Source organism: Varroa destructor, unplaced genomic scaffold, assembly GCF_002443255.2.
Source record: "Varroa destructor unplaced genomic scaffold, Vdes_3.0 BEIS01000005.1, whole genome shotgun sequence".
Taxonomy (NCBI): Eukaryota; Metazoa; Arthropoda; class Arachnida; order Mesostigmata; family Varroidae; genus Varroa; species Varroa destructor.
This window is the reverse complement of record NW_019211458.1, coordinates 20,294,170-20,320,244: the sequence shown is the minus strand read 5'-3', so window position 1 is coordinate 20,320,244 and position 26,075 is coordinate 20,294,170. Positions and strand designations below refer to the sequence as shown.

The 26,075-nt window shown below is 44.2% G+C and overlaps 1 protein-coding gene across 8 annotated transcripts in view; it reads right to left on the bottom strand.

Annotated features, from left to right (window-relative positions):
* Nucleotides 1-26,075, bottom strand: part of LOC111251469 (uncharacterized) — a 183,330-nt gene that overhangs the window by 64,731 nt on the left and 92,524 nt on the right. For 6 of the 8 annotated variants that reach the window (XM_022808060.2, XM_086990359.1, XM_086990358.1 and 3 more), the window contains one exon: nt 14,706-15,004. The exons of 1 other annotated variant lie outside the window; for it this stretch is intronic. In XM_022808060.2, coding sequence (XP_022663795.1) covers nt 14,706-14,858 — 153 coding nt within the window. In that variant the 5' untranslated portion in view covers nt 14,859-15,004. The remainder of the gene's footprint in view (nt 1-14,705; nt 15,005-26,075) is intronic. One more of the 8 variants, XM_086990360.1, reaches the window with a different exon arrangement.

Below are 26,075 nucleotides of genomic sequence, written 5' to 3'. Positions count from 1 at the left end.
TATTTAGTTTTCAAACAAGACGGGCGAAGATGAATTCGGTTGCTATAGAACTGTTATTAGGTAGGTGGCTAGCCTGACCTATATCAGCTATGACCAGACGAATTTTGGTACACGAGAAAGCCAAAGCAAACATAACCTACAAAACATCAGCCTACATTAACCTTTTAAAAATAAAGTTGAAACGAACGGTAAAATGGAATGGTCGGAACAAGTGGAGGAGAAAAAACACAAGGCGTTTCCGTACCGACTAATAGCTACCGGGTACCGCTTATCCTTGCCAGCTGTACTAGGATCTGCAGCCGGCTGATGGTCAAAGCAATGGTCGGCCGGAACTAGGACTACGACCGAGTGAAATAGGATTCGGTTAGAGAAGAGGGTAGAAGCTTTAAGCTTCCATGATAAATTGACATGTTTGAACATAATCTACCCTGGACCAGATCTCCTCTTGGCCCTCGCCTCTTCTGGTCTCTGCCCCTTCGTTATCGCGGACAGCAAAAAAGAAAGCAAATGAATGAAAAGATTTCTCGAGTACCGGCTGAAGCAGTCCATAAAAGCCAACCAGCTAGTCTTTTAATACTGATGATCCCATGCCCGTCTGACACGGTTCACCTAAACTGTATGTGTATTTCTACGCCGCCTTTCTTCTGGGCTTAAGAAGACAATCGATGCGCTACGATACTTCATTCATTCAAATGTTTGATCACCCGCGCCGACAGGTCAGGAAATCTGTTCGAGTCAAACGACACGGTGGCGGCTGGTGGAGGAAACAACTTGCTAGTTTGGATTTTTCTTGTTTCAATACTTTCTAAGATATAATGATGACTAGTATTAAACAAATACTAAACAGTGTCCTGGTTACTCATTAGAACGTAATGTTGCATGTTGAGATGTAGGTATTTCACGGAATTGCATGTTCCGTCGGGAGTTGAGAGCATTTTCATAATCTATCTCCTTCAAACGATTTGCTTACCTATGATGTGTTGTTTGATTTAGCTGCAACAAGCGGAGGGTGTTTCTATATCTCGTTGACTACCCTCGATACACCGGAAGGCTATAAACAGTGGTTTGACTGAAGCCTATTAGGGGCGCAGAACAAACAGCCAATACAGAGCCAATTGTACACAGTTTCGCTCGACTGGTTTTCTCGCTATGTTATAGTTGTCACCACTGATGTAGCGAGGAGCATGCAATCGCCATCATCGAAGCCGGCGACGCTCGAGGGATACCGATGGTATCAGTGATTTCCCACAATAGAGACATGCGTTCGTGGTGGAGGCCACGAACAGCTTACAGCTGGCAGCCGGTGGCAGGTGGTCACGAAAGAGCGGAGTTTCTCCAGTAGCTAGCGACGCAACGGCTTCAACAGCGATCCAGACGCAGCTGGCGGGGACATAAAATGCGCTGTGCTACGTAGAGCTGGCCTGCCAGTCGTACAGCTGCTTCTACGAGTAACAGCAGCATATTAATTATTTATGACCGTTGTTACCGCCACAGCACCCTTCCGTGACGGCTGTGTTATTTATCGATCCTATTGCTTTTTCATTAAAGCGCGTGCACTCTCCGTCGCTAACATGGAACAAGCAAGCGCGGGCCGGTCGCAAGCTGATGGACCCTACCCAACCCAGCTACTCGTTATACGCCAGCTGCCGCAAAGACCTTGCCGAAAACTGCTGTTCAGCCTCAACACATACAATAATGTATGTACCGTAATGCATGAACCTAGCATGACTTCCAATGGCCGAGTTAGTCTTTAGCAGAGCAATCACCATCTTTAAGGCATCTTTCTCTGCCAGTGTCGTCTTTACGACATTTACGCAGGCGCCAATGTGCTAATGTACATATTATTAACCAGTCTCAAAACCCACGTTCGTCGATAATCAAATGAATCGTCGAAATCAAAGAATAAATAATAGCTCTAATCACTTGTCAACTGGCAAGATTTATTATAATAGAACACAGCATCGTTTCTCACACTGTGCACATGGAACGGAAAGTTAACAGAACCAAAGACGTCCTCTGAACGAAACAAAAAACACTATTTGTTTTCTTTTAGCGAGCAGTTCTAGCGGGCGAGCGGTCGGTACGTCATACTCTCGAGTTCTTGGCTCGTTTGTCTTCTGTTGCCGTCCCTGCATCGATATTGTCCTTGAGCTATCGGTATACGGATTTGAGAACTAGCGGAGAGCCAGACGGCCAGCTGGCAAATGTTAGGTGGCACCAGCAACATTGACATCACATTGAATACCCAATAGCGACAACATTGTAGTGAGAAAAAATAGAAGAAGAATCGAACCCTTTAAACAGAACTGGATGTTAAAGGAATCTCCCTAGAGCCGCTGCTCCGCTTGCCCCTATCACAGTAGAAGTTTTGTGCAACTGGCATCTTTCCCAGTATATACTTTTCGATCCGTTTCGCATTTTACTCGATTCCCTACTTCACTTCTGATTTATCGCCCACGTAGCCTCTTCTCTATCACTATCTATCGTCATGCCTATGCATTGTAGTGTCTTGTCATTTGGCTCGTCATTCGCTTCCTTCGCTCAATCCGATGTATCACTTCGCTCGTCAAATACATCTAGTTCATGCAAACATAGATGCAAACACCGCTACGGAAGTAGACAGACCTGCACATGATGGAGGCACGAGCCCCTGTGCTTTGCTTTGCCCTGGCCTTAGCAAAACGGAAAGTTCAATTGCAGTGCGCTTAGTTCATACACCGGCGGGATATAGTCCTCTCCGCCCCATGTCGTTCGCCCTCATGTCTCGTTTTGCTATTGCATTGTTCGCCTCGATACGTTGCATCGGCTAGGTTGCAGACTTCTATTCGAAGACGGAAAAAGGCATAAGGCAGTTCGAAGAAGTAAGAAGTAGAAGGGAAGCGAGGGAAACGTATAAGAGGCAAGTGTTTCACGTTTCTGCTGTTAAAGCAAGACGCAGCGTGGCAAGGAGAGGTCAGGCGCCGTTGAATGAGTCTACTTCGAAATTGCCATAGCTTGTGACGCAAAGTCGGACTAGGTTGAACGGGGTTAGATCGTGTCGATTCGATTCTTAGAGTGCAGTACAGCGGTTAGGGTAACTCGAAAACGGAGATCTTTCTCCTTGTCCCTCTGTCTTACGAATTCGCATGACGATGTCCGCAGGGCTCGCCCATGTCGGCCAGCTCAAGATAACATGTTGGTCTGGATTCTGCGACAACAACCTACTTTTCTGCTTAGTGTGCTCCCTTGTTTCTGGCAGTGCCAGTTTAAACTGCCGTAAACACGGAAAGCAAGTAGGTTAGCCGACTGGAGCTCTTTGGGCAACGTGATGGCGGCCAGAATCATAGCTGCAGCCTCCACAATTGGTATCCGTCTAACGATAACGCCTTGGAGACAAGTAAGTACTGTTTGCTCTGCATGTGGCAGGTCTAGAAAGACCTGGGAGAAATGGGGCACGATGAGGGTGAACTCGAGCGCCAGGCCAAACACAATCTCAGAAGGGCGCAACTTTCTTCCAACTTTGCTGTATGAGTGTTGCAATAAAGGTTTATAGATAATACGCGCAACGTGGCACAGAGACAAGAAAAAGAAGGTCGGAACGATGGCAAGTCTAGAGGAGTTCAGACTAATGTGTGTTAGGTTGCTAGATTATTCGAAGAAAGGGTCTCACGGAAGTCCGCGAAGCCGGTGACGGTCCATTGGCGTGAAAAAATATCATAGCAGTACTTTGCAGTGCGCAGTGGCATTATCATAATATGAAGTCTCCAACCCCAGCTAATGAGTGAGTGTAAACGGATTATACCGTTGGATCTCAACATCGGGTATTTGACATCTGCGAAGTTAGCGTTTGATGATTGGCGGTCTGACACATGAAGTAATAGATTTCGAAGGTTATTGGTTTCAGCGGCTCTGCCTCAGTCGGTTCGGCATCTGTCCTGTTGAAAAACAGTCGGCTTATAGTTGACTACTGACTCGAACAAGAGTCTTGAATCGAGCGTTTTTGCAATGCTTTACAAACGTATACACGATTTACTCCTACAAATCGAAGAACAAGACGAATCGAAGGTTTGCAAAAGGACAGAGTAGTAGAAACGAGGCAGGTCAAGTTAGTAAATGAAGCGTACACGTTTTTTCCTTGGTGTCTTTAGAGAAACATTTCCACTGCTATTTACATTCTACGTGCTTTCTTGGACCAGTAAATGCTGAGTGTATAGAAAGTTCATCGTCACGGTCAAATATTTTCAACCCTTTCTATAGCTTAGCCGAGTTGTCTTTGTTTGGGACAGGTCAAAACGGACAAATATATCCGCTGGTCACTTGATCAATCCCTCAGCGTTTTCAAATAACTGAATAGAGCTAATCAATTAAACGAAACGATGCGACGCTCATCAAAAACTTCAATGCACATTGTCAACTTCACGACCCCAACAAGTAATAGAAAACCTTTCCGCTACACATTTACTTGCAGTGACAGCGACAGGAGCAGACGCAACAGTCCCATCAGTAAGCTCGTTCCCCTCCCAGTGTTTGAAGTACAAAAAAATCGTCTTCGTTGTCGCCCTTTCTCCAAATTACCATCAGCATCGGTACAAGCTGGGCAGAGTCCGACAACTGCTACCGCTACAGCTGCTAGTACTCGAAATGCCCGTCCGTGTGCTCCAGCTGCGCATAGAGCAGACTTGCGGCAGCGAAAATGGGGTGAGCAGCATATACATTTAGTAACGGAGGGACGTAGCTGTTCGCTGCTGCTACCATTGTTGCAATATATAGCGCTAGACTGAAAAAATTCTTTCTTTCTTTCTGTGTTTCTTATCCTGGCTCTCTTTCTTTCTCCAGCGGCAGAATCACACGATTGACGGCAGATTGTACGGGGTGAATGCGGGTCTGTAGAACGAGGTCGTCGTATTCCACTAGCGGCAACGTGTTTTACTCTGCATTCAGTGGACTCGGCCATTCGGGACAGTAACGGCAGCGGCGGCGGCCGCGGTAACAGCGAACTGCGGCTCCCTGTAACAGCAATAACAGCACGATATCTGAACACAGAAAACGTCAGGCATGCAGGCAGCGGTCTTTCGAAGCGCCTGTGCGCAAGCTGCTGGTTGTACTGCGTAACGTTGGCGGAAACATGAAGGAAAGGTTCGTTTGGCCCCCTTTGCACAACAGCGACGACTGCGAGCGGCGATTGGCGGTAGCGCGCCTGGTCTCGACATTTGCACAACTTTTTTTCCTTCGCCTCGCTTTCGCAGCAAGCCGCAAATGGAATGAACATCAGTCAGGACAAGCCAGTCGACAACCGTGAAGGCAGGTCCCAACTACCACCAACGATAACAAGCCCAGAAGTATGCAGTCTTGATGGTGTCGGAAGCAGGCTGCCGTTGCTGGTTCAAGGAAACCTGGGAAGGCGCTCTAGACATGCCGGACATGCAGGAGCCTTAGTCAGCCACCCGACTAGGCGAAGAACCAACGAAAACGAAAGTTTTTTTTTTTTTTTATTTTTACTCCTTTTCTGCAGTGGGTGCCAATGGAGGCGGCATCAGCAGTGGGGGGGGGGGGGGTTTGCTTGCAGCTAGCAGTGTGGCCACTAGCCAACGAATCGCCCCCACCTAGGCTCGCAGGGTCGCTGCTATGCTTTCTCGCAGGTGGTAGTCGGCATCATCGTTGAATTGCTGCTGCTTCTGCTGCCGCCACAGTTCGTACCGTTGCTCCAGTAATACCGCCGCCGCTTTTCGCACTGCTACTTTGGAGGAAGGATGGCAGGCAGGGCGTCAAGAAGGCTTTCTATTCATTCGATTCGCCGTGGGTTCGGCCTTATTTTGTTCTTGCAGACACTAGCTCCAAGAAGCACGGGAGAGACGGAAGCAACTAACATCCGAAGCGCCTTTGACTCGTTGGCTAATTAAACCTTTTCAAAGAAAAACTAAGGTAACAACGAAAGCAAACGAATTCCGCCAGGGTTACTCTTGTTAAGCCGCCAAAACTTTTTTTTTAGTTATCGGTCGGTTGACCCTTCAACTAAAGGCCGAACATGGCAAAACTGATCAGATAGCACCCACCTAGATGCACTGGTATCTTCCCGACCATAATTGGCACCACTTTCATTTGGATCGTTGCACAAAAAACCCACGTGCAATTTGCACAGAACCGTCATTTGTTCAAAAAGCCTACTCGTCTCCACGTTTACCTCCATTTAAGTTAATTAAGTCAAGTTTAAATTAGTTAATCCAGACTAATTATCTAATTTAAATGTATGCATGCAACATTGAATAGTACCATGTCTTATCGAGCCGTTTCGCGTGCGCGCATAAGATAATTAACGTCATATAATACTAACTATAATGCTGTTTGTCAAGTAAATAGATGGGTATTTTACAAATGCGTAAGTGTAGCTTTGAAGCAGTACATCAGGTCACATAGATACGCCCTGAACAAATGTATTTCTATTTGCCTAACCCTTTAGGTAGCGATGTCCATCTTCCTCATCAGTCTCCTGTTGTGCTTCATATCTGGTCGCTCAGAGGAGCATTTGCGGTACATACTCAAGCGCTGTCTGCTCCATTTGATGCTCTACTCCTGCAGTGCACTATCGCAGCCTTATAGTTGTAGTCATGCCCGCAAGTTAGTTACTAGTTCCGCAAACGAATCCGTGTGGTGGTCCTGATTGAAGTTGATTTCATATGCGACAACTATCATTTATCAGCTTGGACAATTTGTTCGAGGGAGATTAAGCGTTATGTCTTTCAGCAGAGAAACCCAGAGAGAAAACGCTACTAGTTGCTGATAAATGCAAAAGCCGCATGCGGAATGGGGCAAACTTTTTTGCCATACAACTGACATAACTTGACAGCAGAATATGATTGAAGAATCTAAACATTGTTAGATGCCAGTATAAAATAGGCCATAACGTAAGCTAGATGTTGCATGGCGAACCTTCGACAACACTCACCATTTACAGAAATACGTAGAATTAATTTACACACCGCATCGAATATTTACGAAGAATATATGTCCAAAGTATATGCTTATCTCTCGTCTGGAGAGCATCACCATAGACGAATATTTTGTTTGGAAAAAATGAGGCAGTTAAACAGCCTTGAGACCTTTATTGACAAAGCTCACTGACTGTCTACGAAATTTAGTCCGACCAATCTCTCACGAGCGAATAGTTGTTGTCATTTAAAAAAAGGACGCATCGACCTAGCAGCAAGAAATAGAAAGTACGGTACCTATCAAGTTTTCAAACGACACTTGCAGAGGCTTCCGATCGATTTAATATAGCGTAACTTGGCCCCCGCTTTGCCGCTACTTCCTTCTGTCGTCGCCCTCGATCGCTTGATTTTTGTGTGTCAACGATTTCACCAAGAGCTAGACACTTTTTGGCGTCTTTGCTTGTTTTGCGTTCTTCGTCTCTTGACTTTCATACGTACACACGTTTAATACGAGAAAAGCCGTTCTGGCCTGCTGAGATATGGTTCTGCCGTTCGATCGAAGAAACTCCGTGTTTGGCTAGGGCTCAACTAAATACAGTGCGTTTCTGCTTGTTTCAAAAGACTCGAATATTTACGACACCGTATTGCTTCTCGTGCCAGGAAAGCTGACTTGTAAAAGGCCAATTTTTAGTGAAAGATATGGGGCCATTCATGATCACTTCTGCTTCTGTCAACAAAGGTAATCCGGCGACATGAACAGCAAGGATCTATACGCGGAACTTTCCTCCAGACAGGTTTATATTCGACTCCACGCTGCTGTTCTTGTTACTCCTGCGTTCTCACACTTTCATTCCAGTCAGAGTAAAATTCATCACTGGCGTATCTTTGCTATTTTGATGCGGCAGTGAAGCAAACGAGGTCTTCGGGGCCGTATCAGACTTTTTGTCTCCACTCTACAGTATACGGCACGAGTGAAAGTCTTCAGAATAACGAATGGTACGAATGAATATTGATATAGGATATTTAGGCTAAGCTAAAAATAGATTTTTCAACACGTCATCCTTTCTTATTACAGAACCTACTAGTCCTAATCTAGGGAACTGATTTTAATCACGTTGAAGGCTAACTACCGAATACTAGTTTTCGCACTCCGAACGGGCAAATTCTGTAACTAGTATCATTACTTAATTAACAACATTTCTGCTCTATTAAAATGTAAATATACTTCTACCTATCTTAAGGTTGGAAGTATTCAGTCGACACAAAACAAACCGCAACGAATGAATACATAAATGTTTCCACATTTAATTTAGTTCTCTCCCATTCAATCTCTAACGATTTGAAAATAGTTGGATCAGCTAAAGAACACACACATCATTCGTCTACCTTTCTGCCGAAGTCTGGATTCAAAAGCTCGAGACATTCAGGTTGAGTTTCCAACGCATCATGAGTGTCGCGTTTGAATCTCGTTCATACGTCTTTCGCCTGTTACATTCGTTTGCCCACAGACAGCCACAGAAACGCACAGTGCACTGTATTGTGACACCGTGCTGCCCCTGTTTTTCTAGAATAATTGGTCCCTTTCCTACGAATTCTCTTCTATAGAACTTGCAAAGAGCAATGGCTGTGTGCGAATGGCGCTGTATGTTTCTATGTATCTCCAGGATTGGTTGTACGTTGTGCCAGTTGCCTGGTGAGGATCAGGGGGCAGTCGGGCAGAACGCGCACCCCAGCCACGACGAACGGATCAGTTACGGGGATGCCGGCCGGGGAAGAAGCCGACAGCGACCGAATAGCTTGGCCCAGCGGTCAGAAGGACAGTCGTTTCGCGGCTCTCTCGCGACTTCTTTCTCGTCCCATGTTGTCCTGGCTGCTGGAAGCGGATAGTAACTATCCTGCGAGTCGTGGTACGCGTGGGGATCAGAAGCTATCAGAAGTGGGAACACTAAAAGTTGCTCGACACGGAGGCAGCGGCTCCAATGGAAACGGACCGAACGAACGAGGCGGATTCTACGGTGTGGATTTTTTCGCACCCTTGCTGTCGCTCCCACTAGCGAGACGGCAGCAGGCAAAAGCGGGCAGAAACAATGGCTTGGCCGAGCCGCTATTACTACCACGACCAGATCGGCCATCGGCATCAGTCGATGGTCGTGTAGTGTTCTCCAGTGTTCCGTAACAATTACTGTTCACAGTTATCGTTTGTCCGTCACCCTGTTCTTCCTAGTGGAAAAACGACGGGCCGAAGAGACAGACAGGCCCTGTTACAGACACGTGTTCTGTTGCTTTGCTTTTAGGCTCTATTATACTATGTGCTTCGCGTGGTCTCATATTACGACCTCAGTCGGATGACTTTTCGCGAAACTGTATTAATTACGGAACTTGCGATGTTTCACCTGAATAGACTACGGCTATGTATTAGGAAGGGGGCACTCAACTTGGGAAAAGGGGTGCCGTACCATTAGCACGGGTCAATACCTGAAACGACCGGAAAGCAATTTGTGAAATCGGAGTGGACCGACAATTGGACATGGAGGGTGACGCTATGTGAAACGGAAAAGGATCAATGCCTTTTCGAAAATCAAGCCTGACGAACGATGACAAGGTATTCCACTTGAGACCACACCAAGAGCATCTTGAATTTGGTAAGGGATTATTCTTTCGAAGAAGTCGAGAAGCACAGGCAATGTTAATGGTGGCGACGGTGGTTACACTGCGGCTGCTGCCGTCTCTACCGCTCTTAAATACAACGGTGTCGGCGAATATTTCTTTTGGCTTGGCCTGCGCGAGCCTCAGGCTGATCTAGCTTGTCTGCCGCATCAAGTCGGCCGTCGTTGAGTCCCAGTTTCCTTTGGAAGTTTGGTCTGATCGCCCTGCTATAATGAGTACGGGGGTGCTACAGTCGAGACGATTACTGCTTCAAACGAGGAGCGAATTCCACAGCTGGCTTAGTGGCTCAGCTGGTAGCCAGCAGAATGGTTCTAATACTAGGACTGGCATCAGCAAGGTCGGAACGGGGTACCACCCCCACCTAATTTCGCCTTATTCCATTCCAGTTGCTGGCATGTGATGGTGGCGGGAGACGGAAAAGATCATTCAAGATACGAGTTATTTCTCCCTTTTTCACCAGACACTGCCGACCGAACGAAGTATCCCAGTGGTGGCTTGGTCAAAGAAAACTGAACTTTACTAAAAGAAAACTACTAAAAAATGAAGGAAATTTGGGAAGTGAGTGTTCGGCATAATGAAGGCGTTCAGTCGTTCGTAGCTTGATGTTAACAGAGTCGGGATGCCCAGCCTCGATATTTTTAACGTTTCTCTCCGTTATCTATTGCAGGTGCAAGAGACGCATGACCACGCTAGCGACACGCTATTTGAATGAACATATCAGTCATTTTTGACGCTATTTGATGCTTACGTCATGTACGTTGAAAGGTCGTAAATGTGTATGCTATATAAGTATATAATTATTTGCACTTACTCAGCCGATCGTGTTATAATTTTTCGCCCGTAAAAGAATATCTGAATTTAAGATTGCTCGTTCGACCACATTATATATATATATACTTGTTCATGAAACGGTAGCTCAACCAGCTTAGAAACAGCAACAATATACCCAGTCGAAGGACTGTTTGGTTCGAGTGCGCCATCTGGGCATACATCCATATGATACAGAAATTTTCTTTAGTAGGGCGGTACTGTGGTGAATTACTTTAGTCTTTATGGTGCGCGTTGCCTCCAGAGTCCGTCGCATGACCGTTGCAAGGCTATCTAGCTAAACAGTGTACCTCCAGTTTACTTTGGGTCTTAGTTTACAAACAAGATTTGGCACGGAGGTTTGTTGGGAATGAAGCCTTCATAGTGGCAAAGGACGCTGCTTCTGCTTCAACGGCTACTGCTTGTTACGTCGTGAGTCTGGAAAAAGAAAATGACGCTGTACGCCTAAGCTATGCGAGGTGTTCAGCAAGTAAATAATTGATTTGTTTGCTTCTTGCCTTTATTCCTTTACTGAGCTAACGGGCCGCATGTCAGCGAGCTTCTTGCTGCTGAAGCAAAGATCCTTTCTTGCGTCGCAGCCGCTGTGACCCCTTCCCAAGCTATCTTGCTGGCCCACAACATCTACTTCCACGCTAAATGATCCCCCCTCCTCTCCTTTTTTGGCAGAAGTGCAGCCGCTGCCGCCTTTTCTCCTCACCGCTTCCTCAACCGCCACTTCCGCTGTTACCGCTCTACCTTTACCACTGCTGAGGTTACGAGCCGAAAAAGCATGCAGTGAAGTTAGATGGGGACTGTAACTAGCCCCTATTGTCTTTTGCGAAAGAGGACAAACCAGAGGTTTGGCTGTTCCTGGTACTAAGGATCGTGTAGCAGGCTACATCCCCTCGATCGGAGCAAAGGACATGGTGGAAGGCTAGCAAAAACAGAAGCAATACTGGCGGCACCAGGGGTAACTGCACTAAAGTGCCAAGCAAGCAGCAAAGCAGATCAGTGCAGGTAACTCGCTTGTCGCTCCTTTAAGTTTACCAAATCCAAAATTTAATATTGATGCCCCAGGCCTGCTTGTTTCAGCTTCCGTCTCAAGATGCTTCCATTGGTACTACAGCGGACGCTACCGTTCTGGTATCGGTTGCCACCAACGAAAAGAAGAGCGCCGAAGCTGTGCGATGGCATACAGTTGATACGCTCTTAGCAATTAAATAATGTTGTGCTGTACTACACTGAAAAGGCCATCATGACATCTTTGTTCATCTGTGAGCCAGCAGGCTTGCTGCCTGTTAGTTGTAAGACTGGCAGGTTAGCTTGAAGTCTCTTTGCTTTGCTTAACTGCACTCGTTGCCTTAGACTAGTGCCCGATTCGAGTCTGTCAAAGCCTTAACAGCCGATGCTGACCAGAGCTCCTTGAGTGAAACTGAGGAAGCACCGCAACTCTAGCCGTTGCTTGTCCGCAGACCACAGTCAACACAGAAGCCAGCGGTAGTAGCAGCCGTTGTGGCAAAGGCATTCGACGGCGAAGGCAGCGCTCGACAGCAGGAACAGACAACTCCCCTGAACCACTTTACGGCCATTATTATCGAATTTCTTGTTTACTCTCATCTTCTTCTTCTTCTGTCCTTCCCTCTAGTTACTCGCCACCATCACAGCTACGGCTGTCCGACGAACGAACGAACGAGCGAGGCCGCTGTCACCACTCTGGTGGTCGCTTCAGCCGCCTTCGTCTGCGTCTCTTAGAGCTTCAGTACACACAGGGGTACATACAGGACCGGGCGGGTTGCTAGCGTACCAGCCACTCTACTATCCCTTACTAGTACTACTATAAGCTCAAGTTGATGCAGGCTACCCGGAGTAGCCACGGGGTAACGAAGAACTTTTGGGGTAATGTCCCCGTGGGCGGGTGCCCACCGCCGCCACCGTTCTCGTGCCTTGAATGTGCGAAGAGTGTGGAAGCTTCGAACACAGCTAAAAGTACGCTCGCGGACATGATGGCCATCTAAAGAAGCCAACAAGTTGCAACTGTTGTCTGTCCAAAATTGGCCTGCTGACGTTTCCAAGGTAACCTCCTTTGCTCACTCCATTGAATTAACACCGACCGTGATGATCTCGATACTACTACAGCTGTGGCAACACCACCTATGATTGGCTCGGTCCCATGTCAGGCTCTATATTCCAGTCAATTAGTGGGACTAACCTGTGGAAAAACCAGACGGACCTAAGCATATAAGCGGGGACAGACCCTTCAAGCACTATCAAACAAATAAGTCGATGACATCCAGACGGTGCGGACAAACTTGACGAGAAAAGCACGATAGTAATCGCAGGAGCCAGCGGGTGCAGTGTCAACGAGCAACAACCATAGTCCTAGGCACAGATGCATTAGACCTAGCTGGCTAGTGGAAAGTTAACGGACAGCAATGCCAAAGGCAAGAAGAAAGCGTGCCCTAAGACCAATTTTACTTTAGAATAACTCGAACAAATTAGAGAAGTCCTTCACGGATTGATGCCTGAAACCCAACGAAGCAAGCACAACAACGATAACTACGAAAGTAGACCAGAGGAACAAAGTCAGATGGCGAAAGGGCCCATCCTTCGTCTCCGGCTAAACATAATTTATCACCTCGGCGTGAACACGCGCCGCCGAAAGGTGACAAGCTGAAGGGAGGCAACACAGGTCCGATGTAAGACTCCGCTTCGGGAGGGGAATTTCACCCGTGTTTGGCTCATCTTACTACCGCCTTCCGCATTGCCGCACGCTTCAAACCTCCACCCATCGCGCGTACAGTCGTCAGGTGGCGAGTAACCGAGGAAGCATGATCAACAGGCAACTGGCTTGTGTTGCTGGCGCATTGCCCCTCATAGGCGAAGAGAGGGCGACAGCTAACCTTACGCCGATGCCAAGACAGCGCAAGCGCGAGACGAATTAAAGCGAGGCAACAACGACGCTGTACACCCAACCTTTCGGTTTTAACGGAAAAGTTTGGCGCGTAATTGCCGAAGCTGGAGGGCATGAGCTCAGAGGAAACTGGTACGAGTTCTAAGTAGAGGAACGTTAAAAAAGATCCAATAGAGGCTTTTAGTAGTAAGGCGACGCGGTTCAAGGCACAAAGTGTTATGAAGAATTTGAATAAGAACGAATAGCGCATCACTTTGAGTTTATGCTAAGAAGAGAAGACGCAGGAAGTCTCTGGGTGGACAGAAGAACATGGCGATTGGATAATAAAGACCCGAAGCAACCACCGCCGCTATTCAGAAAGCGGTGTATCCCTGAAACTGGCTCCGCAAAGCTAACAACCATTGTTACGTAGGAGTTCCGCTTGAACAAAACAAATGTACACAGCAATAACGGACAACGGAGGATCGATCCTCAATAAGTAAGCTCACGAATGGCAAGACGACATGAAAGAAGACATGCCATTGTAGGCTTATACAGATCTTCCTTGCTGATACCGACACATCCTCATTTCGTACCTTTATATGGAAGAAAGGTTGCTATCGCTAGCGGCTCAGAGAGACTAACACTGAAAACTTCTCCCATAGTAGTAGCTGATTTTAACATTTAGGTTAATTCAACAGACTATAGAATGAATGTATAAATCGAATATGTCTTGCCTTATGTTATTAATATATACGACAGATGTACGGATTTCTATTGAATCGTTTTAACGTGCCGCGACTCGTAGACGCAAGGTTATGATACGACAAATCTCTAGCATCGCTTTGTGGTTTTCGATGATATTTAGAAAAAAGAAACCAGAGACAAGTAACTTCAACCGCTACCTTTGGTGTCAATGGTCGACTTTCGCTATTCTACTAATTGTCGGTTGTGGTTAGACAGGTCGGAGTTCTCTGCGCATCATCCATACATTAGGCGTTATAATTTTGACTAGTGACTAATTAAATTCGTGTTCAAACTATGAAATAATCGTTACAAAGATGACCAAGCTGGGGCATAATAGATCTGCTACCTTCTAAGGTGATCTTCGTTTTCTCTTCTTCGTTACTCAGTCAAAAAGATCTCAATAGGTAATTTTGGAAATCTTACTTATTTTAGCGTAATTGGTTTTGTGCGAATCATCCGTCTATGAATTGTCAAGCGTTAGCAAGATAGCCAATACTGACATATTCTTTAAGGGGCGCCAATCCTTTAACGATAGGATAGTTTGCGGCCACATTCATTATATTCTGTTTTCTATGATGAACCTTATGTGAGAAAAGAAAAAGAAAAAATAAAATAGACACTTCCTGGAACCCAAAGCGAAAATTTAAGTAAGTAAAGCTTATTTCTCTCAGGTACGTATGTATACTTACCCATCGTGGAGTGAACTTGTCTGGATACTGGGTCTTGCCAAAGATGCCTATTGTGGCCAGTCCTACCATGAGGAAGTACATGGTGAACGTGATGAGTCCCTTGTTCTTGGAGACTCGCTCCAGGAACCGGTGACCCGAGGATACAATGCACATTTTGTTAAGGGGGGGAGTCTTTCCTTTGTCAAAAAGCGACACTTGGCCAATGAGTCGCTTCCGACCTCCACGCGAGGCTGTGCCCCACACCTAACCAGCTAGATCATCGCGGTACCGGTACACGGCGACGTTAGCAGCAGTAGCTACTGAAAATCCACACGGCGAATGCGTAAAATGTTAGTATAACATCGAATAGAGGTAGTCGTCATTAAGTCCGGTATAGTATGCTGGACACTAAAATGCTTCAAGTTGCATTACTCCATTCTTATTAATGGGTTTACTTCGCTGGTGTAGTTAGTCGTCTCGAAATGCCCGGACTCTGATACTACCTATAGCTATGCAGGCTAACCTTTAAAAAGCTCAGATTAAAGATAGAGCTCATTAACAGGTAAAAGCGTTACAATGAAATATTTCCTCGAAGAAAAACCAAAAAAGAATATCTTTGTTGTAGAAAAACATATTTCGATTAAAACACGGAATGCTGATTCTGAAGTTTGACTTCCCAATGAAGCTGAAAGAGTTACGTTATTAAATTTTTACAGTCATTTTAAAATAAAACAACAGTAAACCCAGCTCAGGCGAGTATAACGGCACTAACTTTATAATCAAGCGCATTGAGCCGCATACTGCAGGATCGAGTAGAAAACACTTCCATAATTCTGTCCCGTTCGTTTGGCTTCAGCTTTCAAGGCCTTCCTCCGCCTCCTCTTACATAAAAATCCAGTCGTATTTGTCCTTCCACGTAATCCTTATATATGAGGTCTGATTTCGTGAGCAGGCCAACAAATCTGGCAAGCTTGTTCCGATTTAGAGGCCATATGGAACGTTGCATTACTTTTAATATCAGAGGTACATTATTTTATTATTTCTCATTTAGATATATATGAAAAATAAAAACTACAAGAAGAAAACTGCTCTGAACGCGATAAGGTAGGGATTCGTTAGGGTGCAAACGTTTTACATCGATTTCGAATGCTCTCGACTCTCAGCTCATCATAATAACTAGTGGGCGTTGATTCATATCACAGATTTACGTTTGACGTTCTATCGATATGATAGAATGTAGAATCATAGCTCAGAAGTAAGACGATTATTTACAAAGATAAACATATAACGATTTTGTATTGTGTGTACCAACCTATTAAGTAATAGAATCGAGCATTGTCGCTGATGTACACGTTGATACAGCATCAGAAACACCGTTCCTTTACCAGATCGTACGTTTATTTAGTCATAAATTACTGTGATCGATTCAGCGGACGACATATGGAAAATTTTATTCGCAATATTAATGTTGGACAATCCGACGAGGGGCAATCGAAAATAAAACAAAAAAAAAACGCTTGAAGAAGCTCTTTCTGGGTTTTCTTTTACCTGGTGGTCTATCGCAGTTGTTATACCGTTGTTGTCGTCACCGGTTTTTTGATACCATCAAAAAAAAAAAAAGCTTCATGTTGTTATTACGATTACTTCACTTAAAGTACCGCTAATACATATTGTATATACGCCTATATGTGCGACATATACGATTCATGTAAATAATGGAAGAGCGTGCAAAGAAACCCCATTGAAACTGTTCGTCGTCGAACACTTTTTGACATTATGTAAAAAGTTGAGCAAGTTATTGTATTGATACATTATAACTTATACATAGATTTTTATTTCTAGTTCTATTCGCTAATCATGAACAACATACTTGAATTATATATGTGTTACAAGACAGAAGACATTGTCGTGGGCCAAATATTAACATGAATAAATTGTCCAATAATGGCACCGAATCTACGCGGGAAATGTTTCTGGTCAGCAATGATCATGCAATAATTCGGATCGTTTAGACTCAATTGAAGACTCTCGCAACGATTATCCCTTATAAAAAGTGCTATTGGGATATAGGATATTTTCATTCTCTCTTCCCACCACCCCGTGCAGTAGGTAGCACTGTAATAAACCCTCATATATATATAGGAAAAGCCTAAACTATGGCATATCGCGTGCGTTACGTATACGAACGAAGGCTTTGGTTTGAGCAGATGCGAATTAATTACACATTAAAGTACTTCAGCCACATTTCGCAAAACTATGTTGGTATCCGAAGAACGACTGAACGGGGCGACTGGGCGGGGGCGTATTGGGGTTATTGAGGTGTCGACTGCTCGTTGTTTATGACTATTTCGTCAGTTCGATCGTCTTTTCACCGATTAGGCTAGTGCTAGTCTAATTTGCGGCTCTCCACCCATCATAACGTCTTCTTGAGGGCGGCGGAAGTTTTCATTGTTGCACCCATAATGCTGGTGTGATCATCCAAAGCTCACAGTAGCAGCGATGACAATCGCTCTAAGAGAGACAGCTTCGTCCCACATCCGGTTCAGGGAAGCTGATGTTAATCCTAGGCGTGGTCCTATACGATTAGGCTCGAAGTACCAGTCATACGCGACTCAGTAGCACCGAGCTGTCGTCTGTTTGCGCACCACTACTAGTGCTGGTGAACTTCGCAAAAAAGTGAGAAGTAGCAGTTTTCATTTTGTGTTAAATCCAACTGGTTCAGCGAATCCGGTTCGAATGAGTTAGTGACCGTTTGAGAACTAATAATGTGTAAAGCCAAAACTGAGACCATGGATCGTACTACCTTTATCATCGTAGTCTCCGTTCAATAGAGAAACGAATCAACGATCTTGGGGTTCTTGGGAGTTTTAGACCTTAAGAGAAAGTACAGCTTAAGCAGTCAAGCGTTTTTTCCACTTCAGAAGAATGATGTGCCTCGTGCAACGATCATTGTCCAATAGACAGCTTGTTAATTTCTCGACTACCTCTGCTCTCCACTGATATACTGCACCGTAAGATATACTACATCTCCCTGTCCTGGTTTGGTCCTCACTGGGGAGTTTCGTTACAGTCGAACCATTTTACTTTTTCTATCCCCTCGTCTCTTTCCATTCGAGGCAGACAGCCTGATTGCGTACGCGAACGACCTCAGTCGTCATCACGGCGGCATCTTCAGCAGAGAAAGCCGTAGCGGAACTTGCTGAATAAGCTCACGTTGCGCGCGATAAACATTATGATCGTTTTACTTTCAATAGTTAGTTTGAGTTAGAAAACGAGCATCTTGTCATTTGACCAGATAGAGAAGTTGCGACTCATAGCAACGATAACCAATGACAAATCGAAACCGAAGGACCGAATAAGTCTAAAAGGAATATGGGAAAATAAGAGGATGCATCAAAGACATCGGAGTGTATCCTTCGCCCCATCGAAGACGAGCTAATTGTGTTTACTACCGAGAAATATACATTATGCAACTCGATAAAGTCGGAGCGATTCTCCAGTCCCGTGAGGAATAACTTCGATTCGAATCAAATTCCACAAACATGCGTCAATCGTACCTAAAACGTAATCCCCAGAGCGGGCCCCCGTATATAAATTGAGAGTACTGCTAAAGTTTGTGTACCGGGTCAGGATTGCAAGCAATGTCGATTGCGCATTGTGTAGTAGCGTTCCATTGCCGTTATTACTAGAAAGGACCGGATTGAAACTCTAATGATCTGAACATATCCTACTCAGTTTCCTTCCACGTGGCGCCACTTAAGCCCAGAGTAGTGTCAGTTTTAACTCTATCTAACATTTTTGTATCTGAACGTTATTATGTGCGAGCATATCTTTGATAAACGTCAACCCAATGCGAGCTGTCGGCGTATGCTGCTAATGAAGAAACTATCAAGCAACTTATTTGCATCATACGTTAGATAGACTACACAAAGAAGGTATAAGACAAATATCTAGAACTACGTCTAGACACATACTGATTAATAAGCCATTACAACCATAAAATAATAGCGTATACCACAGTAAGCAAAGCAGCGTACAAGGGTCAACACTTTTTTGCATACCTCAACCCTCCTGCCTCTCTAACAAAGAGTCACAAGTGAAACGACGAATACATCTATTGCTGCCTCCATATATCCGCTATCATTTAATCTCATTTAGTCGTTCCCCTCTGCGTATATCTATATTAGCGCGTCAATAGCAGTAACTGTCAGGCACAGATGCTTAAGTAGGAACACATCCCGGGGGGTGGTCCCGTGCCTCCGCCTCCGTCTAAATAGCCGGCTCTGCCCGCCCCCTCTGCTGTTGTTACGTTATCACTTCTATTGTTATTCCAATTCCAAAAGAATAAGCAAGGACCACTCAGTTTAACTTGACTTTGTGCGCGTAAGGCGGGGGTGAGCGGAGAACCGATCCTCGAGAAAGAAACAAAGCGAACATAGAGAGAGAAAGAAGTTAACAATAGTCCTTTGATGAGAAAAAAACAAAAACATATATTGGCTACATAGGTAGCGTATTCTATTACGGATGGAAGCGGGCTGGGATAAAGAGTCGAACTAGCTCGGCGAACGTGGCTCACCCCAAACAAAATCAATCATAGCAAAGTGCGACAGCAGTTACTGCGAGCGAAGCGAGAGGGAGATCGGGGCGCGACAACGCGCAGTCGAGACTCTTTCGATGCTGAGACCGAGGAGCAGAGACCCAATTTCGGACGGGTTTGTAAGCGGAGGACCATCGCATTGGTAAATCGGCTTAGCGACTGATTTTTTATTCTTCATTGAAGGTCGAAAGAAGCTCAAGCTTCTGTTCGTGTGTTTCGACGGAGCCGTAGAATGTAGCAGGTTATGGGATGTTCGATAGATATGCATGTTCGGTTGTTAATGTGTTTATGCATGTGTGTGTGTGTTTCTGCAAGTTTGCTTATAAAAAAATAACGAAGATAGCTCATAGAGATACTTTACAGTTAAACGCTATGCGATGCTATGCCTGTGCTTAGATTGAATCTGCAAATAAAAGAAGCAGGCCATTGATGCGATCGTCAGTAATTGGATACATATTTTATGTTTACCAGACGTTTGAGAAAGCTAATCCTAACTGCTTAATGGGTCTTTTGTTATTTGAAGGGTATTATGAGCTAACAAACAACTGTGTCTTCTATTATCCAAGCATGTGGCACCAAGACAACGTATCGGTTCAGCTGAACGCGTCAAGCATCATAATCACACTAACTCACAAACGATCCCACAAAGCTTCTAGTATCTTCTTCTCTTCTAGTAAAGCTTCGAATCTCGAAAATTCTCACCGGGCACGTAATATCGCATATCCTGTTTCCCTATAACGTATTAATACTGTCACTAGCGATTTTTATGCCACGGCCAATACTGCGGGCACAAAGTTGACGAAAACTAATCCGAGTAAATTCGCTCACATAACTGAACTGTGTATTTGGGTCAAGGGTTCCTTCGTAACTAGGCCTGATTTAGGGCGAGTTATGGCGCGTCATAACTATGTACGCCTACGGTCAAGCCGCACTTTATACGCATGTTTGTATGCAAGACACCTATAGCGTTCATCATTGCACTATCGTTATTTCCTAAATTTGTTTGTTAGGCTAAGTGGGTAATTAGATTGGAAGTGATTGTTCAGTCCTTCTAGGCAACGCGGAGTGTTCTCCGACCGCACGGCGGCACGCGGACAATAAGAGTACCGAGCATGGACACAGAGGTACGCGAACGGATTGTTTGAACTGCTCGTCCTCTTGCCACCTTATTCCTTCCAAGCCGTTGACATAGTTACCGTTGCTATTCTTTCCCGGCCACATGGATTGTCGGCAACCTTAAGCTATGCCTGCTCGTTCTAAAGCATCCCTACTGCTGTAGCACGTTCCTTCACATGCCTTCGCTTGCCACCTACTATTGTTCACTAGCGTTGCTTTCCGTAACAGTTTCAGATCTTCATGAAGCGGGAACATCTCGTTGATACACAGCTTCTGCCTCACGGCAGCTCGCCCTCCTTTGTCGGAGAAGGACAGAAAGAAATGGCAAAGCAGGGGAGCAGACAAAGAGAACGATGATGCAGTCGATGCTAACGGCGATAATAAAGATGCCTTTGCTTCAAACCAAAAGAATTCACGCACAATTCCTTTCTGCCAGGCAGGAAAAGGCCCAAGCAGGGTAAGCAATACGAATATTTATTCTCGGTCCGTTCGTTGCCCGTACAACATACACCACTGGAAAAGTTCGACGAGTTTAGTAGGAACAATGCTGTTACCATAAACATGCTTGCAACGTCTTTGCCTGTGATAGCCAGGCATGACCCCGCTTCCAAGCAACTATCTATTAGTCATTGACGCTTCGCGACGACGTTCGCCCTCGAAAGACGAAAAGTGTGACCAAATTTTTCGAAATTTGTTTTCTCGAAATTGTCGTACCTGGGGCAAAAAGAAAAAGATGACACATATGGAGTTATCACCATACAGGAAGGCCAGCGGTCGGAGGAAGGTCATGTTGAAGCCCAAAATTACGCGTCCATAAGAATGGAGAATACGCAGAAAGAAGAGAGAGAGAGACCGTCTTATGAGGAGATCTTGTAGGAGAAGGTCCGACATTTTAGCGCTTTCCACTGCTGTTTCCGTTATTAACCGGGGTCTATGACAATACCCAGAATATTTTTCTCTCTTATTGTCTACATTACTATTCAAATTCGAATAACTCTATCCAAGCTAAGATTAGAAATTTGGCTGGCCTTTTTTTCTAATGCAATCCACGTAAGTTGTAATTATTGTATAGTAACGATCCAGACACATAAGTACGAGTGTATTTGAAATATTTCTTAGAAAATGGCCAAATCGTGTATTGTTGTTAGAATTGTTTAAGAAAATGGCCCGGTTGGAAGTTAAATCTCGTTAATTTAACACGTTCACTGAAGGTATTACAGGTAGACGTACATCGACGAGTCCGATATTGAAATTTCGTATTGGATCCGATTGAACAAAAACTGGAATCGATGAAATAGACGTTTACGCTGCATTAGGCACAAACATATCGTAATTTCTCAAAATTTTCTTGTTTCAGTATCTTGCAGAAGTCGGTTTAGCAGAAGACTGAGCAGAAATCAGTAACTGGCCAACATTTGCCTTATGTCACAAAAAGATCTGTTGAATTGTGAAACAACTCGTTAGAAAATCTGTCATAGATTTGTCATTCCATAGCAGTATAGCTGGTATTAAAAGTATTACTAAATAAAAGAATTAGGTAGTTAATCACAGACGAAACAAAATGAAAGTGTCGTGTTCTCATCTTCCATGCAGTGATTACTGTTAATTAACTGTCGTCATAAAGAAGTACAACTACCCGTTAGCCTGAGTCAACGTAAACCAAAATCGTTCATACCTCTTCGATTTCTCTCGAACCGACCCAGCCCCGTTCGCAGATTTAGATTGTTTACCTTTTAAGTTTTGACTACCCACGCAGCATCTATGTCGGAAAACTCAGGATCGGCTCGATTGGCATAAGAAACATATTTCTTGCAAAAAAAAAATTCAAGGATTTTTATCGTACAGAATTTCTATAATATTCTAACGAGCACTGAAAATAGGAACCAGGTTTCGGTGCTTCTGCAACGGTGACGACCTGTTTTTGCTGCAAACTATCGTTGCAGCATGAGACTGCATCATATCGGATGACCGTAATCTCGTCACCTTTGTTATTTACTTACTTTGATGGTAGCGTTGGCCGATGATAACCTAACAGGACAAGTAAGTTAAATACAACATTGAGTACTTCAGCTGAACTCATGCTATTAGGTCATCCAGCATCAGTCTTGATTTTAATTTTTCTAACTTCTCTAACTACGTGCATAAGTGTTTTTTTTTATGATTTCCTCACTTGATTACGTCAGTTCTTTCGTGGTTTTACGTGAAAAATAGCATTGGCGATACACTTGTTGCTTCCTAACGCTTTTTGAGTGTAACATATCCCTAAATTCAAGAAGCAAACGCATTGATGACAACCAAATTGCCATGGGGACTTTTCATTGCAGTCTGTCCGATAAAACCGTAAAATGCAGCCTCTATTTGGATACTTCCGGCATATTAGTAGCGTTTCTCTATTGCTTTTAGTCAATCGTTTACAAAATTATATCTTCCGCATTTTAACACGTCGACGCAGATACGACTCGCACACGAATTCGTTTTTCTAAAGACGTAACTTTTCGCCTGCTACGTACGTCGAAAACGTCGTTGTCTTTATCGAAAAGTTAACCATTTGAGGACTTAACAGCTTCATACAACGATGGGCAACCAAACAATCGTACGCTTCGTCGAACACCTTTCAGTTGTAACGGTACGCCTTCGAGAGGTGCAACGATCGAAAGACACTCGTCTTTTAGTAACGTCATTAAACTCATTTGGTCGGTCTAAGCCTTCAATCCTGAATGGTACATTTTTTTAATGTATACCTTAAGGTAAGGCTCCCCTAGAAAGGATTCTTTGTACCAATTTCATCTTTGTCCTTGTTTCTTCTACTGTATGTGCTGGAATGTGCAGTACGTTAAAAGTATACTTGAGACATGGTTCGTTGACGTCAACAGGTCCGGCAATATTGCTATATCGTTATATGGTACAGATACATTCATGAGTTTCATGGCGTCCAACGTATAACTTTAGCCCGACCTTTATAAAGTTGTTGAGTGCAATAAAACAAACTACCGCGCGTCTTCGCAGGATATACACGGGCCCCAATTGAGGGCTATGATTTAATCGTTACCGCTTCAAAATCGTTTGGAGAAGCTTTAGTCAACAAGCACCTTTTTATCCCATAGCTTCCGCTCTTAGTCGACGACGACACCACAAGCACACGCGTGTGTTCATCGGTGCCGAATGCACCATAATTTTGTATTACATTTTGCTTGCGGTGAAGGCTGATTTCTTGAGTGTATGTTGTTATAGGGGAATGGCCTCGTATAACAACTGATAATTTTCTATTATGATTAGCTCTGGAGTCGGCTGTCGGTATCTCTGCGGTACTGAACAGTAGCACACGTGCACTTTTTTTAGGCTTGCCCACCTGCTTTTAGCCCACGTAATTCTAATATTTGGTCAGCTACTCGCACATAATCCGCTCTACACATTGTTTTGTCACTGCACATTTTTTAATGTAGTCTTGAGGTCACTCTGTTTCAGTAAAGCTGCTAGAACGTTTGGATCATTTGCTTACGTCGGGCTACTTTTGTAATTAGATGATACTGCTTCAGATATTTCACTTTAGTTCCGGAAGTATTAAAACTCGTTTTGTCATACCCTAATTCAGATATTTTACTCTACAAGCTTTAATATGAACTCAGTTCCGACCCAAGGACCAAAGATAAAATTTGGCGAGTGAGAGACCCACAGAGTCTGACCAATACGAAACAGACATTAAGATCGATCTGCATCATACATTAGTTCTGGAGTTTTTCGAAAAAAACGGATATGTTCCACTGCTGACTTCTAGTCATTGATGGTATTAATCACTTTATAAAAAAATATCCAGTCGTGGAGTAAGCGACTAGAAAGACTGGCTTTCTTTTGAAAATCCAGTTACATGCGTTCGTCATGCAAAGCATCAGAAACCACAGCAACTTCTATAAGAAAAAGTCAACAACCTTTTTTGTCTAAGAAACTTATCTTTCTACCCAATTAACACTAGAAGCTATAGGAAAAATCGTTTTCGTACTTCAACTTGAAGGTTATTTCTCGCATTTCGTAAGTGCTTTCCTGTGAAAGTAAGCCTGTATGCAGAAGATAGCAAACATCATTCTTTACGACCGTTTTGAAATGGTTGGCACATACAAACAAATGTTTGCTCTTCTGAGGATCCAGGATCACTGTAGGTATTATCTGCATCATTTTGTGTCATTGCTACACATTGCCATCAAAAGGGTCAGCAGTATCATTGATTTCTGTTGACCTCACAGTAACTTGTAGGCAAAAAGCTTATGATAACTTCCCACACACACACACACGCTCTTCCTTTCGAGGATACAGCGCTGCTGCATCGGCATAAGTAACATTTTGAGCAACTATGCACTATTGATGAACGAAGACACTGCTGGCTGTGTCCACGTTCAGCAATAGCATCTCAAGAGAAAGTTCTACGTTCGGCTGCTGTAAACGGACACTGCATCAGCGCCAGGGCTGGCCCAAATACAAGAGTACTTGAAGGTTCGCATACCCATATGCAATCAGGTTTTATTAGCATAGAATGAACGCTACGTCCAGACCAAAACTCGAAGCCCTCTAAGACCTGAAATTCAAATCTGCATACTCAACTCGTCGTTTTACCCTAGCTCGAAAGCGTGGGAGTGAAGTAACGAACTAAATCTAATGCCTTCTCTACGAAGAAGCAGAAGGCGGCATAGAAGTTAAAGAAACTTGCATCGTCATTTAGAAATGTAAATCCAGACGCCGTTTGCGATCTTAAAGCCAGTCTTCTTTTTATTCCTTTTCCTCTAAAAATGGCCTTAAACTGAATGGGCCGTGGGAGGGTAATCGAGGTTAAGCAAATTTATTTACGCCATTGAGCTGGAACATTGGAGTTCTGTATAATTATCTGTTGCCAATGTGGATTCTTATTTTTGACGTTGCTTAAAGACGACCATTCAAGGACCACATTATTGCTATTATTAAGCTTAGGCACTAGACCATTTATGATATTCCTTAAGGATTTAACACCAAAGAATACAATCCATTTTAAATAACAGTAGCAGGTAAACGTAACCAGTTACGCTCAAAGTCTCGGTTTTTTCTTTACTCTGTGTATTATTCAAATAGCTGATCTAAGAATTTAATCACTGAAGAAACCTTATTTTAAGTGATTGAGACATGCACTATCTTCCTTAACTTGCTCATAAATACTAAAACTTCGGTATTTATTTGGTTAGATAACTATCTCGATGGCGCACCACGGTCTGCCTTTAACCTATGCGCCATATCAGATGACGCGCTAACAACTTTATCTCTTCATTCTATGGGTGCGCACGCGCCTCATCATCAACGTGCAGTGTATTTATATTCTCTATAGTTATCTAAGAAAGCAGACCTCATTTCGATACTCTGACCATCTGTCAGCAGGTTGTTTAAAAAGGAAAAACCAGAAGAGAACTGAAGCAAATGGCCGGCCGACCGGCCTGCCCTGTCAGGTCTTTACAAAAATTGCAACTATTCACCGTCCTACTGGAACAACAGCAATAGATGATCTTCTTTCACCGCTCCCTCAACAGGTTTCTACTTATTCGCCGTCGTTGCCTGCCCACTGCCAGTATCGTCTTCGTTGTTCGGGACCGGACTTTAGAGAGACCGACAGAACGCTGATGGGTTCTGTGCCTTCAGAGCGGCTCCATTGCCGCCCGCTCCAC